Genomic DNA, 16,069 nt, shown 5'->3' on the forward strand with positions numbered 1-16,069 from the left:
TGCACAGATACAAATACGACACTTTTTCACACTAGCGTAAGACACTAAACGTACAATCACTTTTTTGAATGTATTATATAGCGGCATATAAGGGTTTGGGGAACAATAAACACACTGTGCTACAATTTTTAAACCGTAAGGATAAGATTAGTAGAGTCGAACACTAGTTTTGTGAATGAAACCCTAACAAAACGATTGCTATTGAAGTATTTGAGGGAAGTGAAGCAGTAAAAGCGAGCAGATAAACGATGAGCAAGAGCTTTTTTGCACAAAGTACAGAATCATGTTAAAGAGTAAGTTTCTGTTAAAGAAGCAAAGCTAAAGGATTTTGTTGGAGAAGGAGGGATGATTTATTTAGTAGTTTGATTAAGTTGTACATTATACGAGATGATCATATGAATACATCGCTTGTAAGCAAACTTCTATACTATTATAAATGTGAATAACAAATGTTAAATACACACGGAAAGAACATTATTTCAGAGAATCCTATTTAGCAGAGTTGGGCCATGGCTTAATCAATCGTAGTTCTTTGGCGGGACTATTTTTGATAATTGAGTAATCGTGAAATACACCTGTGTTGATGTATGTAACTGTAGTTGCAACTAACAGTAGGACAATCTGAGCGTTTTTCTTGTTATTGCAGTAGGATGGTGGATCATGGATGGTATAAATCATAAAAATTCTAAACCGCGGTTTTCAACCAAGAGGGATAATTCGGACCTTTCTTGGGAAATTTCCATAAAAATTTCACAAATTGCAATCGGCCATAATTATTTTATCTTAAAGATTATAAGTATCTTAAAAAGTAAGTTTCGAGAAACGATTATGTATCTCATACTCAACTGAAGCCAAACATTGTAGAAAGTTTTTGAGACTAAGAAGTCCTTTCCAAAAACTCCTTAATAACTTTTGTATAAAAAATTGACATTTTTCGGCTGGCTGTAGAAAATAACAACAAAGAGAGATATTTCTCTCCATGAACATCCTTCTTCTTCTTCTTTGGCTCAACAACCGTTGTCGGTCAAGGCCTGCCTTTACCTCTTGTGGGCTTGGCTTTCAGTGACTAATTGATTCCCCCCATAGCAGGATAGTCAATCCTACGTATGGCGGCACGGTCTATTTGGGGATTGAACACATGACGGGCATGTTGTTAAGTCGTACGAGTTGACGACTGTACTACGAGACCGGCCCATGAACATCCTATTAAAGGTAAATATCTCCATAATAATCTTTGACCTTGCAAGCGGCATTTCGTCTGTTATCCGGATTTTTTTTAAGATCTACCTCGAATTTTTTTATTAATTCCTCCTTAGTTTTTGCGTTAAAATTGTTGAAATGTAGCTATTGTACCGTGTTGTTCGAGAAAGTTTCGATGCGACGCAGCTGGGAGATGTTGAACCGGTTCGCGTACAAGGGTGTTATATTCAAATTCCGCGGAAACTTGCTTGAAATTATCGATTTTAGTTTTGGAGTCATTGCTTCACAAACTGCCGCACGGTGTCCGTTTTAGACGCTACGAGGTACCGTTCTTTGACCACGCACGATCCTAAACTAAGTTGTTTCACTTTTTTGGCCATCACATATATCATATATTGTCATATATGGTCATATATTGTCTACTGACTTATGGGATACTTTTATTGAAAGTGCAATGATTGTAAGGGTGGGTGGAGATAAACCCACGAAAATCGATTTGATGTCAAACGTTAAATCCAGAATAAGCTTATGCTTCAGCTGCAATTTGATTTTTCTGCAAAATCTATGCGTAAAGAAAATATCCTTAGTGTTGTGGGTTCCGATCAACAATTTATTGGATTATGTTTATAGTGTGGTAGGTTCGGCGCGCACTTTGCTTACCGGAACCGTGTGTGGTAAGTCGATGCGCGGAATGTGGAGGAAGAGTGCAGAACGAGGCGTGGTATCGAGGCGAGAACGTACCGTAGTTCGTTCAATTGCGAATGAATTGTATCATTCGTTCGCTTCGTTAGGAAGAGATGGTCAAGTTACACTTATGCAACGGACGGGTGGAACTACGGAACTTTACTTGCGCGATGGGTCGGATTCCAGGTGGCGTTAAAACGCTGCGGGAGTATTAACCGATTAAGGTGCAAACTTGCACTTCTTCCGTAGAAGGGGTAACCGACTGATCAGCTGATAACCAAACGTGGTTACCAATTGGGCAGAGCCTTCGGCGGCATCTGCTAAAAGGGAGAAACACTAAACACGAGTGATCCACGTGTATGAAACTAGTGAACTGTCTCACTGTTTCGAATAAGCTTTATTTATAACGCATTCTTAAACAGTGATGACACAATGTCTTTTTACACTTATTTTATGTTTACGACTAATATTGACCTACTTTCATTATGTGGTTGCTAACCTTCCTGGGTTGAGGTTCGTTCATCAAAATATAAAGTCAATGTCCGGGTGTTTGTTTGTCACTTGGTGTTATTGTTGCGCAATTCGCAAGTCGCACAGCCGTTCTGAGTTGCGAGGCGCGTTTTATATTACCGTCGCGTTATGTTTTTATAAGTTGTCGGTTCGTACTTCCTGTCCTACGATTTGTGTATGCTAAGCATTTATTGCATGGTAAGTTTTCTGTCTCACCTGATTCGATTGTTGGTTAATTTGAATGAGTTTTTAGTTGGATGGTTTCGGTAAGCTACAATTATGTTAAGGTGGCTTTTTGAGTTGGCTCAATTGTAATTCTGTTAAAGTGTTTTTAAGTTGTGTTTGAACTACTGGTAGCAGTAAATCTGCTACAATAGAACGGCTTAGTCAACTTATCATACCACTTCATGATCCTAGAATAACGTGAGGTTCTCTTTCAGAGAATCAAAATATTCCGATTGACCCTCTAATGACCAGCTTTTTGTTTTTCGTTAAAAAAGTAGAATACATTTCTCGCAAATCTTCAAGTTTAAACCGCCGCGTCAGAAAAACGTATTTTAAGAAACAATACAAGTATTAATATGAAAGGTAAGCGTTGTAGAAAACAACGAGGTCGGCGAAAAGTGTCAAATTGTTGTTTACAATTTGTGTTTATTGATAAGCCGTTGACAGCCGCACCGAAACGTCGCCGATTTTCCGTTACCAGAGGGAGCAGAAAAAACATCGCCGCGCGAATCGAAAAACGGCCATCGCGCGAGCGCCATGAGATCAAGTCAGAAAGCGTAAGAAAGCGTACGTGAAATTTTTTAACCGATCCGCCGCGAAATTTACTTTGCTACGTTGTAAGATTTAGAGCAATAAAGTAGTGCAGTAAACTACGAGTTAAAAGATCACGTTTTAAGTTTGAGATGAAGAAAGAACTTTGCTTCTAGAACAGTAAGTGTGCATCGATGTGGCTTTTGGAAAGGTAGCAACAGAAAATCTTATTTTACAAATTTTGAATCGATTTTTGTGAAGCCAGTTTGAAGCCGGGGTTGAGTATCACTGGGTAAAATATTGTGGGTCATGATTAGGCAGGCAGTAAAGGTTTGAAAAGAAGGCTGAAGAAATAGAGTTTCGAAATTGTCAAACAGGATAAACTTAAGTCATACTCTGCCCCTAGTCTGGATTGTCACACTAAAACCACCTATTCCCCCCCACCCCATTCGCGCAAGAACTTGTGACAGGGAAATAGAATCCTATATACACCCTACAAAGGGGAAAAGATGCAAACAGTTTAAAAATTACTGTTCTAGAACATCAAATGTTTTTAGTAAGTATGATATATTGTTCAATCATTCTGTCCCCAACCACGAAGCGAATCAGACGTGATCGATACGCGCTCCAAGTGGATGGATTTTTTGCCGGACAACAAGCCACTGACCTCGACCATACGCACTGCAAAGGAATACGTGCGAGAACGATCGGAAAGCGATCTGTGCTTAGTGTATAGTGCGTACAGTGTGTAGTGCGTAGAGTTGTGTGCAGCGCGTGTATACGCGCTGCGTGTGTACTGTAGTGTAGGTTTGTGAGTGTAGAGCGCATTCGTCGGACAGGTGCGTAGCGCTCGTTCGTCTTGTACTCTCGCTCTCGTGTGTCTACTTGTGGTAAGTGATCCTCTCTTGTTTACCTATCTTTTCTCGTCACACAGTTGGGTTTTTTTTTCTCTCGCTCCGACTCTCTCATGGAGGCGGAGCCGATGGATGAATCGGAGGAAGGCTTTACTACAGTGAAGCAAAAAAGTTCTGATCCAGGACAGAATGCGAAAAAAAAGGCTAGTAACGAGCCCTTACCTTCAACGTCCCGTGATCAATTCATGGGTCAATCGTTGAAAGTGAATCCCAGATTCCGAGCGTATCCCGCATCTTATAACGGGATACATGATGTATTTTTCATGCCGAAAAATAAACAGCTCGATGTAAGAGCAATTACGGCATCAGTTTATAAAAAATACCCAGGTGTCTTAGACATTATTCGCCCGCGTCCAAACAAGCTGCGGGTCACCGCAAAAGACCGGATGCAAGCCAATGCTATTGCGGCCGATCCGTCCTATACGGAGGATTACCGGGTATATATTCCCGGTGGATTGGTGGAAGTCGTCGGTGTCATTGATGACTTAGATTACCCCTTAGAGGACATCCTAAAGTACGGACAAGGGGCTTTTCTACACCAATCCTCCCCTCGGGTAAAGGTCCTTGAAGTTAAAAAACTTTACGCTTCAAGTGCGGTCGATGGAAAGAAGGTGTTCCGTGAGACTTCCTCACTCCGGATCACCTTCGAGGGTACAGTCCTGCCAAACACGCTGTACATTGAAGGGCTCAGAGTGCCCATCCGTCGACCATTTGTGCAAAAAATAGCATGCTGCACAAAATGTAGCCAGATTGGACATTCAGAGCCTTACTGCACAAACTCCGTGAAGTGTGGCAAATGCAAGGGATCGCATTCAACATCCGAATGCAAGGCCGAAACCCAGAAATGCATTCACTGCAAGCAGGAATGGCACGAAATGTCGTTGTGTTCTGTTTACCGAAAAAAACAATCGGAACACAAACGGGCCGTCTTGCAGAATACAAGAGGATCGTACGCCGATGTTTTGAAGACCACCTCAAATGTGAATCCGTTCGATAACCTTTCCCTATTGGAGGGTAATGAACCGTTGCCCAATCTGGCACCATTAAATGGAGTTAAAAGATTGTATACAACACGGGTACCAAACAAAAAGACGATAAAAAAAATTGTTAAAGCTTCACCCAAAAAGGCACCTCGACGTCACGACAACGCGACCCCACGCCAAACCCAGGGCTCCAAACCCCCCCGTGACGCTCGCACCCATCCACGTTCCCGTAACCCTTCCAATCCCAGCAATCTGGCGTTCCCTAGCGAACCCAGATCTTTCTCCAGGCCATCCCTCCCAAGCCTGACAGAGATTTTACACTCTCTCCTTGACTCCCTCCACCTCCCGGAACCCCTTCCCGGATTGATTCCCCTGGCATTTCCTTTCCTAAGAGGAATGGTCAAGCAGTGGTTATCAAAATGGCCTTGTCTTAGTATGATGGTCCGTTTGGATGATTAATTTCTCCAATGGCCACTATACTACAGTGGAACTGTAGAAGTTTTTTGGGAAAAATAGATTCTTTTAAGGTATTACTAGGGCAATATAATTGTAATGCATTTGCCCTAAGCGAAACTTGGCTCTCACCCGATAAAAATATTACCTTCCCGGGATATAATATTATTCGTCAAGATCGACATGATCCAACTAGCGATAGGCGTGGTGGGGGAGTGTTAATTGGTATTCGTAGCAGTCACAGCTTCAGCAGAATACCCCTCCCCACACCCGAGGTAATCGAATACGTCGCGATCCAGGCAAAGCTAGGAGATCTTGACGTTTCTATTGCCTCAATTTATATCCCACCGGGAGCCAATCTGGATCCAAAGAAGATCAACAAGGATCTTGAGCCAGTAGTAACGGTACTACCAAAACCATTTTTCATCCTGGGCGATTTTAACGCCCATGGATCAGATTGGGGTTGATCAGATTATGACGATAATCGTGCACCAATCATTAGGGATATCTGCGACACATACAGTTTGACGATTTTAAACTCTGGTGAAGCAACTAGGGTGCCCTCACCTATGGCACGACCCAGCGCAATAGACCTATCTCTTTGTTCATCGTCTTTAGGGCTGGATTCTATGTGGAAGGTAATCCAAGACCCGCTTGGCAGCGACCATCTGCCAAAAAAGATCTCGATTATCAAGAGGAGTCGCACAGTCGATCAAGTCCCCGTTAATTGTGACTTAACGAGGAACATCGACTGGACGAAATACGGCGACCAAATGACCGCTTTGCTAAGCCGCGTAGAACCCAGTTTCTCCGTAAATGAGGAGTACACAAATCTCGTTATGGCGATAAACGAGTGCGCCCTCGGTGCCCAAACGAGGCCGCCCCCCCAGGCAAGGATTTTCAAAAGACCACCCACTCCTTGGTGGGACGCGGATTGCAAAGCGGCATTCTCAGCGAAGCGGAAGGCTTTTGCCACGTATAGAGACACTGGTTCCATGGATCTATACAACCATTATAGATGCCTGGAGCGTAGGTGCAAAAACTTGCTTAAAGCAAAAAAAAAGGTCAGACTGGCCGAGGTAAGTCAAAAACCTCAAGCCTTCCACTTCGCTAACGGAGCTTCAGAGCATGGCGAAAAGGATGCGCAACAGCAAAGCAACAAACGAGAGCGAAAGGGTTTCTGGGGCATGGCTAGAGCCATTTGCACAAAAAGTCTGCCCTGATTTCGCTCAAGCACCTCCATTTCAACAGAGTGCATATGGGAGTGATCCGCAAATGGATTCACCGTTCACAATGGTTGAGCTATCGCTTGCTCTGTACTCCAGCAATAATTCGTCTCCAGGACTGGATCTGATTAGGAACAAATTGCTCCATAATCTGCCAGATCTGGCGAGGAAACGGCTGTTGAGATTATTCAACATTATGTTGGAGCTTAACACCGTCCCGTTGGAGTGGAGAGAAGTGAAAGTAGTCACCTTGTTGAAACCTGGTAAACCGGCATCAGACTATAACTCATATCGACCGATAGCAATGTTTAACTTGTCTGCGAAAATTATTTGAGAAAATGATTCTTTTTAGACTGGACAATTGGCTTGAATCCAAAGGCCTCTTGTCAAGTACCCAATTTGGCTTTCGCAAAGGCAAGGGTACCAACGATTGCTTGGCGCTGCTTGTGTCCGAAATCGAGATGGCTCATTCTCGTAAAGAAATGATGGCATCTGCATTTCTTGACATCAAGGGGGCTTTTGACTCAGTATCAGTCAATGTTCTGTGTCAAAAGTTAGAATCTGCGGGCTTAACCCCAAGACTGAATAACGTCTTATTCAACCTTCTTTCGGAAAAGGCAATGAATTTCGACAATGGCTTCATGAAAATTCGGAGAGTCAGCTTTTATGGACTACCACAAGGGTCCTGTTTGAGCCCCTTGTTGTACAATTTTTATGTCAACGATATAGATACTTGCCTTGCACCTGGCTGTAGCCTTAGGCAATTGGCGGACGACGGTGTTGTATCAGTCGCCAGCAACAGCATCGCCGACCTTCAAAGTCCTTTGCAAACCACACTAAACAATTTAGAAGTGTGGGCCACAAACCTAGGTATCGAGTTTTCTCCAGAGAAAACGGAAATGCTGATATTCTCTTTCTTTTACAACACTGAGAGTAATAGACGCTTGAATTTGGTTGACCCAAAGGTCGATATCTTTTTATATGGTAAAAAGATATCCATTGCCAGATCTTTTCGATACCTAGGGGTTTGGTTTGATAGCAAAAATGTATGGAGGACACATATTGACTATCTGGTACAGAAGTGTACAAGAAGAATCAATTTTCTCAGAACGATTACCGGACTCTGGTGGGGTGCACACCCCAAAGACGTCCTTAACCTATATAAGACTACGATACTGTCCGTCTTGGAGTATGGTTGCATATGCTTCCACTGGGCAGCCAAGTCGCATTTAATCCGACTTGAGAGGATTCAGTATCGCTGTCTTAGAATCGCACTAGGTAGCATGAAGTCGACTCACAACATGTCACTCGAAGTGATGTCCGGAGTGATGCCGCTAAAGCTTCGTTTTGAGCTACTATCGCTTCGCCTTTTCGTCCGCTCTACAGTATCAAATCCCTTGATAATCGAGAACTTTAAAACACTGCAAGAGATAGGTTCTAAATGCAAAATCATGAAGGTCTATCATGATTTTGTTTCCTTACAGGTGCACCCTAGTACTTCTCAAAATATAACTAGTGCCAGCTTACCAGAGTCCTGCAGTTCCATTTTAAGTGTAGATACCTCATTGAAGGAGGAAATTGAAGGTATCCCCTATAACCTTCGCCGGATGACAATTCCCAGCAAATTTGTGGAGAAACATGGCCATGCTAACAGTAACCATTTTTATACTGACGGATCCTCATCAGAGCAGGGCATTGGATTTGGTGTATACAACACGTGCTCCGAAGCATTCTTTAAATTACGCCAACCATGCTCAGTATATGTAGCGGAGCTCGCCGCAATCTTTTATGCCTTATTATTGATAAGTGCATGCCCAGCGGATCAATATGTAATTTTTTCAGACAGCTTAAGCGCTATTGAAGCATTAAAATCCGTAAAGGCTGTTAAGAGCCCAGACCATTTTGTGAAAGAAATTGTAAAGGTTTTAAGCTCACTGTTTGAAAAGTCGTTTCGCATATCGTTAGTATGGTTACCTGCTCATTGTGGTATACCAGGAAATGAACAGGCAGACCATTTGGCCAAAAGGGGAGCTGCAGAAGGGTCTTTCTTTGATAGGCCTATCCTTCCTCATGAGTTCTTGCAGGCCCCACAGGCGTTTTGCATGGCACGTTGGCAAAATCTGTGGGACTCGGATGAACTCGGAAGGTTTCTGTATACAATCACTCCTCGTGTAAGCTTGAAGCCTTGGTTCCATAACACCCCTGGCGATCGTGCGTTCATTCGAATGATGTCTAGACTTAGGTCTAATCATTTCGCTTTGGGTGCACATCTCCAGCGTATAGGACTGGTCGACTCCAAGGTATGTGGCTGCGGGCTTGGATTCCACGACATGGATCATCTTTTGTGGTCCTGCGTGGAATACGAGTCTGCTCGACCTGCCTTGCTGGACGCGGTCGAAAGACTGGGAAAATGTACTGATGTTCCGATTCGGGATATATTAGCGGCATCGGACTGGGAATTCCTGAAGGCCATATTCGATTTCTGTAGAGAGAACGGCTTAACTGTGTGACTTTCCTTAAGCAAAATGTCTGTAAACCAACCAACATTGTTGGCAACAGCAATCTTGCAACCTATGTTATTTCCTCTTGTTTGTCTATGTGTTACATGTTGTACATCGCTTGTATGTTTGTGATGGATGAATGTACGCATGAATGTAAGAATGAATGAGTGCAATGTGTATGGCTGAGTAATCGGCATTGACGGCAGACAGAAGATCCTTGCTCGAACGATGTTCTTGCAAGGATTTACTAGATAACTGGAACGATACAGACCCCCGCCATGTCACTCGGACCACTGAAGGAAAGGACTACAACGATACAGACCCTCGCAATGTCATTTGAGCCACTAAATGGGAATATACTCGGACCGCTTCTGATGGATGGATCCGACGAAATGCCTGGAATCCACACGATACAGACCCCCGCAATGCCATTTGGAACACTGAACTGGAATAGACAACCTCGAAACCCGAATGATTTAGACCTTCGCCACGCTTATAGGACCGCAAAATCATGGACTGGATTGATTAAAACCAAACCGTCCGAGTACACCCGGGATAAGGTGCCCTTCCATGACTCAGAGAAGGAAATGTCTCCCTGGCAATATGGATTGTAGCGCCATGAATTACATTTGTATTTTCTACTCTTAAGCAATACGGCCTTTTTGGACCGTTACTCCTGAATAAAAAAAAATATATTGTTCAATCTTACGATTTCGGATAAGTTGTTGTTTCGTGTTTTGGTGTAACTTTTATAAGCGTTTTATAATTACCGGTGGTTGTGGCTTTTTGAATTGCAAAATTAGAGGATAGATTTATTATAGAACTTATACTTATAAACTATTTGCCCGAGCCGAAAGTTCAAAGCCCAATGAAACAATCTTCATGTTTCGTTAAACACGTTTAGATGACATGGTTGCCGTGCCTGTGCCTCAACATAAATTTCTCATATTTAAGTTTACTTCTCCTTTGGGCTAAGAAAAAACATTTTGAATTTTCGTTAATTTATTTTCAATAGATGCTTTAAAACACATTAGAGAATAAAACGTACCCTCTCAACTTAGCGGAAATGGACTTCATGATTGATTCAAATTCGAATGCTCGATAGCTCCTATTGTTCTGTTTAGGACTATCAAGCGTCTATGCTATACTTGTGCAATTGTCCATAATATTGTTCATCTAAATACTTATTTCGTCCATACTTTTTTGTAAAATCCACTACTACCACTACATTTTTGTGTAGTGGTTCCATGTACTTTATCATTATTGTTTGCTTCAGTGTTGTGAATTATGCCTATTTCTTACATTTCCAAACGATATACAAATGAATTGAATGAACTCATTGAAAAAAATCTCATAATTTTTAAACAATAGAGATATCCTTCACTTTATCCTATCCTATCCTTCACCGTTGTTACATATTTCTTGCATCCTCAATAATTCTCATTGCAATTTTAGACCGTGCGTTTAGACATACCGTGAGAATTTCACGCCGTGAAACACATGGCTTAAACAATATTCGCCATAAAACACATTGCTATTGTATGGACATCACATCGCATAGGTGATGTCGTCGGTTTTGGCATGGATTTAACTCCCACATAATAATGATGGGCGCAGCTATACAAGAAACAATTCCTTTGTTATAATTTAAATGAGGTTTATTCGCTACAGATGTTAAGCCCTTCAAAGTTCGAATAAGTTCTTAATAGAATGAAAATGAAATCTCTCTTGTTGTGCTGTTGAATAATTGATTCTGTGAAAGACGTTACCAAAGACATTTTAAAACATACTATAAAATATTCATTATGCTGCCAATCACCATCAAGACATGTGTCAAGATGCTTTCTAAAATCTTCTAATCCATTGTGAAGGTGTTAATAGGTTCAATTTTACTACACGTCGCAAAAAGCTGCCTCGTCAGTAGCCGATTATAATTCGCCGGACAGTGACTTCTCGATAATGTACACTGCGATCGAATTCTACAACGCCAGCTTTAATCGGCTTAAGCTTTCCAGTCGACTGATCGGTGCGGGCTTGTGGGAGAAGCAGGAAGGCATATTATGGGGTCGGGTCGCGAGCGTGATGCAGATAGTGTTATTTTTGACTTTGCATGCTTGGACGGGCTACAAGTATCGCTATGATGCGCTACAGATGCTCGAGACGCAATCGCTCATCTGTACCGGTGCCGCGTTGATGATCAAGTACTTTACGATGATTCGGAATCCGGCCCCGGTCCGTGAGCTTTCGGGCAATATTGAAACGCAGATGTACACCAAGTATCAGGAGATGAGCCCCGAGTATCCAGTGGTGCTGAAGTATGGACGGGTATTGTACATTGCTGGGCACATCATGATCGGAGGATACTTTGGTTCGTTGTTTATCATATGGATCAATCCGCTGATCATGTATTTTAAAGAGGGTCGTGTGATGTTGCTGTTTTTCTGCGAAATTCCGTACGTCGATTGGACGGTGATGAAAGGCTACTGGACCACGGTTATATTGCAGCTTTTCTTCTACATCACCGGAACGTGCGGATTGATTTTGGTCGATTATTTGTGCGCATATTTTACAATCAACGGGTCACTGTATGTGGACATTTTGCGCTTTCATCTAGACGAACTCAGCGAGTTGTTAGCTAGTCCTGGTTATCAGACGCGCAACTCGCCCGAAATTATGGCGAAGGTGAGCCGCAAATGGCGAATGTGTCTCGTGGAGCATCAACGCATCGTAGAGTAAGTGGAATGTGTGTTGTTTAAAATGTATGGCTCGATTATGATCTCGTGTCACTGATGTTTCAGATATTATGATAATTTTTCCGACCTGTGGAGTATGATTAACCTAGCACAAGTGAGCTGCAGTGTGTTTGGGATCTGCATCAATATGCTGATTATTTTTCTGGTAATGTACATCGTAAGAGCAGAAGTATACCATAATTCGAGATTCTTGTTACTTTCCTTATAGACCGATTGGTATGCGGCGTATGCAATTTTGTTTGCACTGTTCATAGACCTGTCGGTACATTTTGTGCTAGGGGCTATCATCGAGAGAAAGGTGAGTACCTTGCACTGACAGTGCAAAGTACCTGTAGTTTTGTTTTTCCAAATACCTTGATTTATTCACAAATCTGTACTTTATCCCTCAAGGTTGACGATCTGCATATTAGTTTGATGCATTTCCCTTGGTATTTGATGGACGATAGGCGACAGAAAGAATACAAGCTGCTACTATTACGTGCGCAACAACCATCTGGAATGTCGATTGCTGGTCTCACGCCAGTTAATTATGAAACCTACACTCAGGTGCGATAGCTAAAGTTATTTTAGGTATTCAAACGTGTAACGACTACTTTTTCACTAACCTTTTGCAGATCATGAAAATGTTGTACCAACTGTTTGCTCTCGCTATGAATTTCTTAAAGTAGATCAGACTACATAACCAATGGCTGGAATTTGATACCACACTTGCAAACGAAATATATCAGCACGTCGGTAATGAAGGACACCACACGCAGTAGCATCGTCCGATGGCTTCTATGAATTTCTTAAAGTAGATCAGACTACATAACCAATGGCTGGAATTTGATACCACACTTGCAAACGAAATATATCAGCACGTCGGTAATGAAGGACACCACACGCAGTAGCATCGTCCGATGGCTTCTATGAATTTCTTAAAGTAGATCAGACTACATAACCAATGGCTGGAATTTGATACCACACTTGCAAACGAAATATATCAGCACGTCGGTAATGAAGGACACCACACGCAGTAGCATCGTCCGATGGCATTTTTCCCAGCATAGTGGCAAATAGGTTTTACGCTATAGCATTCGAAATTTTAATTGCACAAATTATTGCTTAGGCTCCGCTCTGGCAGGTATCGAACAAAAACATCAAAAGCTAACTCGTTGTTGTCCTGCGGAACTTCGATACGATATGGATCTCGACGATATTGTACCATATGAACGAAATGCAACAAGTTTTGTGTAATTGATAACATAAACATTCGATTCGACAATATTAGTTTGAATATATTCTTCTCTTTCTCAATGGCGTACCGACCAATGCTGTCATGCCTTCCTACACAGTCTTTCGAGATGTATTGAGTACCAACGCAGCGGGATAGTCAGCCCTACATATGGCGACACGGTCCATTCGGGACTTGAACCCATGACGGGCATGTTGTTAAGTCGTAAGAGTTGACGTCTGTACCACTAGACCGGCTCAGCACAATATACGTAGAGGCCTGAAAACTTACAAAACATTAACAAACTGATATTTTTTATTCGTTGATAGGTTTGTGCGTACGAAAGTGTCTGACTGTGCCCGTCGATGTGATTCTACACGTCGGTTTGCGTTTATGTTTGATGGTTCGATGGTTGACAGAGCAATTTCCTAGTGCGCTAACGTTCGATGAAATGCAAAAAAAAAAAAAATCACATGCCCACACATGGCGTGAAAGTATTCGCCGTAAATTGATTGATTTTGTTTGGAATTTTTATGGAATATCATCGAATGTCATTGATTTTTAGCTTCATAACGCGACGACATTTGATGAAATGTTGTATGGTAAGTTTTCTCGGAAAGATTTACAGATGAATTGACAAAATCAAAACGGATATAAAATAATAAGCTCAAACGGAATATATAATCAAACGGATATAAAATAATAAAATAACAATAACGTTTTAATTTGAAGTCATGTTCATAAGCAAAGGCGTGAACAGTTTAAAGAAATTAGAAAAATCTGATTATTTTACTAATGAAAATGTTGGCGCAGCAATATCATAGATGCAGGCCTAAGGTATTGGCGAAGATGTGGCGAAACTATATCGGGCATACATAATTAATAAAGTAAATTAACTGTTGAATCACAAGCTCACCTATAGCGAAACATTGCAATATACAGTTAGTTTTGCTTTGAACAGAGAATCAGTAAGATCGTAAAACTTTGTGAAATATAACATTTATGCATAAACAATTGTATATTGTACAAATTTCACACCAGGATATCTCGTCCGATACCAATGGCAACCGTTGAAAGTTTTCGGCAGCTCTTAAAACCACTAATCTTCTACTCGAAGGGTGTAGGAGTAGAAATATGGACTGCTCCTGGAAAATTTGTACCAGCATCTTACTATCTTTCGTTACATGTCGCCATTTACTTCTCTAGCACGGTATTCACTTTGATAAAGTATAGCGACGATACGTTGCACATGATGAAGGCTCTAATTACGCTGGGCACTTGTGTACAGGTATAGTTCGGATGCGTTTGAACACGAAGGTAAGCTCAGTTGTTATTTTTGTCTTTCAGCTCTACGTCAAGTTCATCATCGGACATAAAAAGGCAAGTGAGCTCAAGTTGCTTAGCGATAACATTGAGCAGGCTATCCTGCAGCGCTATGAAAATGGAAAAGCAGAGGAAATTACCGTACTGCAACGTACTGGCCGTATACTTTGGTTTATTTTTCGTTTCATGCGCACATCGGTTAGTAGCGCTGCATTTGGATTCTTTTTATATCCAGTTATTGCTTACTATACGACCGGGGTACTTATGCCTTTGTTCATGATCGAGCTTCCCTATTACGGTTGGACAACTACCATGGGACTCGCGATGAACATGTTTTGTCAAGCGAATATATTGGTGATTGGAACGATGGGAGCTATAATGTCCGACTTTCTATTCTTCATGTACGCGATGTATGCAATGACATGCATTGATATTTTTATTGTGCACCTGCGTGAGCTAGAGACGCTGCTAAAAGAGGTTCATATTCATGAAAAGGACTGTGGAAAACAAACATCAATAATGCGGCAAAAATGGATTCAGTGCATGCAAGATCACCAACAAGCTACTAGGTGCGTTTGTATGGACCTTTCATACGAATCTCTGATGTTGTTTCAGCTTATATTTTTAAACATTTTTCTATGAAGCTTTCTAAATACGTCTGAAGACATTTTCGGAATAACGTGTTTAGCACAGGTGCTTATGGGAATATTCACGGTCTGTGATGGAATGTTACTGGTAGCTTTGGTAAGTTGAAGCTAACGACGATACAAACTTGGTTCTGTAACAATTAAAAAATGTTTTTTCTTAGACATTTTGGTATCCTACCTATTGCTTTCTGGTGGTGATGTTTGTCGAGCTTTCAATTTACTTTGTGATTGGACATTTTGTAGAACTGAAGGTACAACTATACGTTGTGGGACAATAAGAGTGTCTCAAGATTGATAAGATTTCTGTCTACGTAGATCGATGAAATGTACAACAGTATCATCTCGATGCCGTGGTATAAACTACCAGTGGAGGAACAGAAGGAATTCGCCTTTCTGATGTGCAGACAGCAACGTCCCATGATGTTAACAGCTTATGGGTTTCTCACCATGAACTTCGAGTCATACATGAGTGTAATGTTTTATATTGTTTTATTTCTTCAAATGGTTGAATATAGTTGTTGTTACTTTGCAGGTATTGAAGGGTCTGTATCAATTTTTTGTGATGATCATGCAGTACGTTGAATAAAGAAGACACCAGTATGATCATTCTGCTGCACTACAATACATCAAATACATTTTAGTATTTTGTTTTTTTCCGCAAAGAGTTCGCGTTAGATTGAATAAAAGTGTAAAAGAGTTCATGTGAAAGGCCTAATTCATTAATTCGTAACATATCGGGAAATCGGGAGAGGATGATGAGGATTTGAAATAACACTTCTCAATGAGGGTACCCGCGCAAAATCCGTAAAAGTTCATCATCTAAATACATAATCCTTGAACCGGCTGAAGAGCTGGAGCCAGAAATGGTTATCAAGGAGAACACAGCCTTCGGCGGAAATCTGTAAA

At 41.5% G+C, this 16,069-nt stretch overlaps 1 protein-coding gene across 1 annotated transcript; it reads left to right on the top strand.

The window, feature by feature from the left end:
- The first annotated feature begins 11,186 nt into the window (after positions 1-11,186).
- Positions 11,187-15,780, top strand: LOC120899755. Its single transcript, XM_040305945.1, has 9 exons — positions 11,187-11,959; positions 12,026-12,137; positions 12,189-12,278; positions 12,371-12,526; positions 14,541-15,085; positions 15,161-15,260; positions 15,325-15,414; positions 15,479-15,634; positions 15,696-15,780. Exons 1-9 carry the CDS (start codon positions 11,187-11,189, stop codon positions 15,747-15,749), a joined length of 2,076 nt encoding a protein of 691 aa, XP_040161879.1. The 3' UTR covers positions 15,750-15,780.
- The last annotated feature ends 289 nt before the right edge of the window (positions 15,781-16,069 follow it).

Source organism: Anopheles arabiensis, chromosome 3 (genome assembly GCF_016920715.1).
Source record: "Anopheles arabiensis isolate DONGOLA chromosome 3, AaraD3, whole genome shotgun sequence".
NCBI lineage: Eukaryota > Metazoa > Arthropoda > Insecta > Diptera > Culicidae > Anopheles > Anopheles arabiensis.

Bases quoted from the DNA above. Each gene is read 5' to 3' on its own strand.
- LOC120899755 (XM_040305945.1), top strand. From the start codon at position 11,187: ATGTACACTGCGATCGAATTCTACAACGCCAGCTTTAATCGGCTTAAG. The intron at 12,138-12,188 runs GTAAGAGCAGAA...CTTTCCTTATAG, and splicing joins TTTTTCTGGTAATGTACATC to ACCGATTGGTATGCGGCGTA. The intron at 15,086-15,160 runs GTGCGTTTGTAT...TTTTCTATGAAG, and splicing joins GATCACCAACAAGCTACTAG to CTTTCTAAATACGTCTGAAG.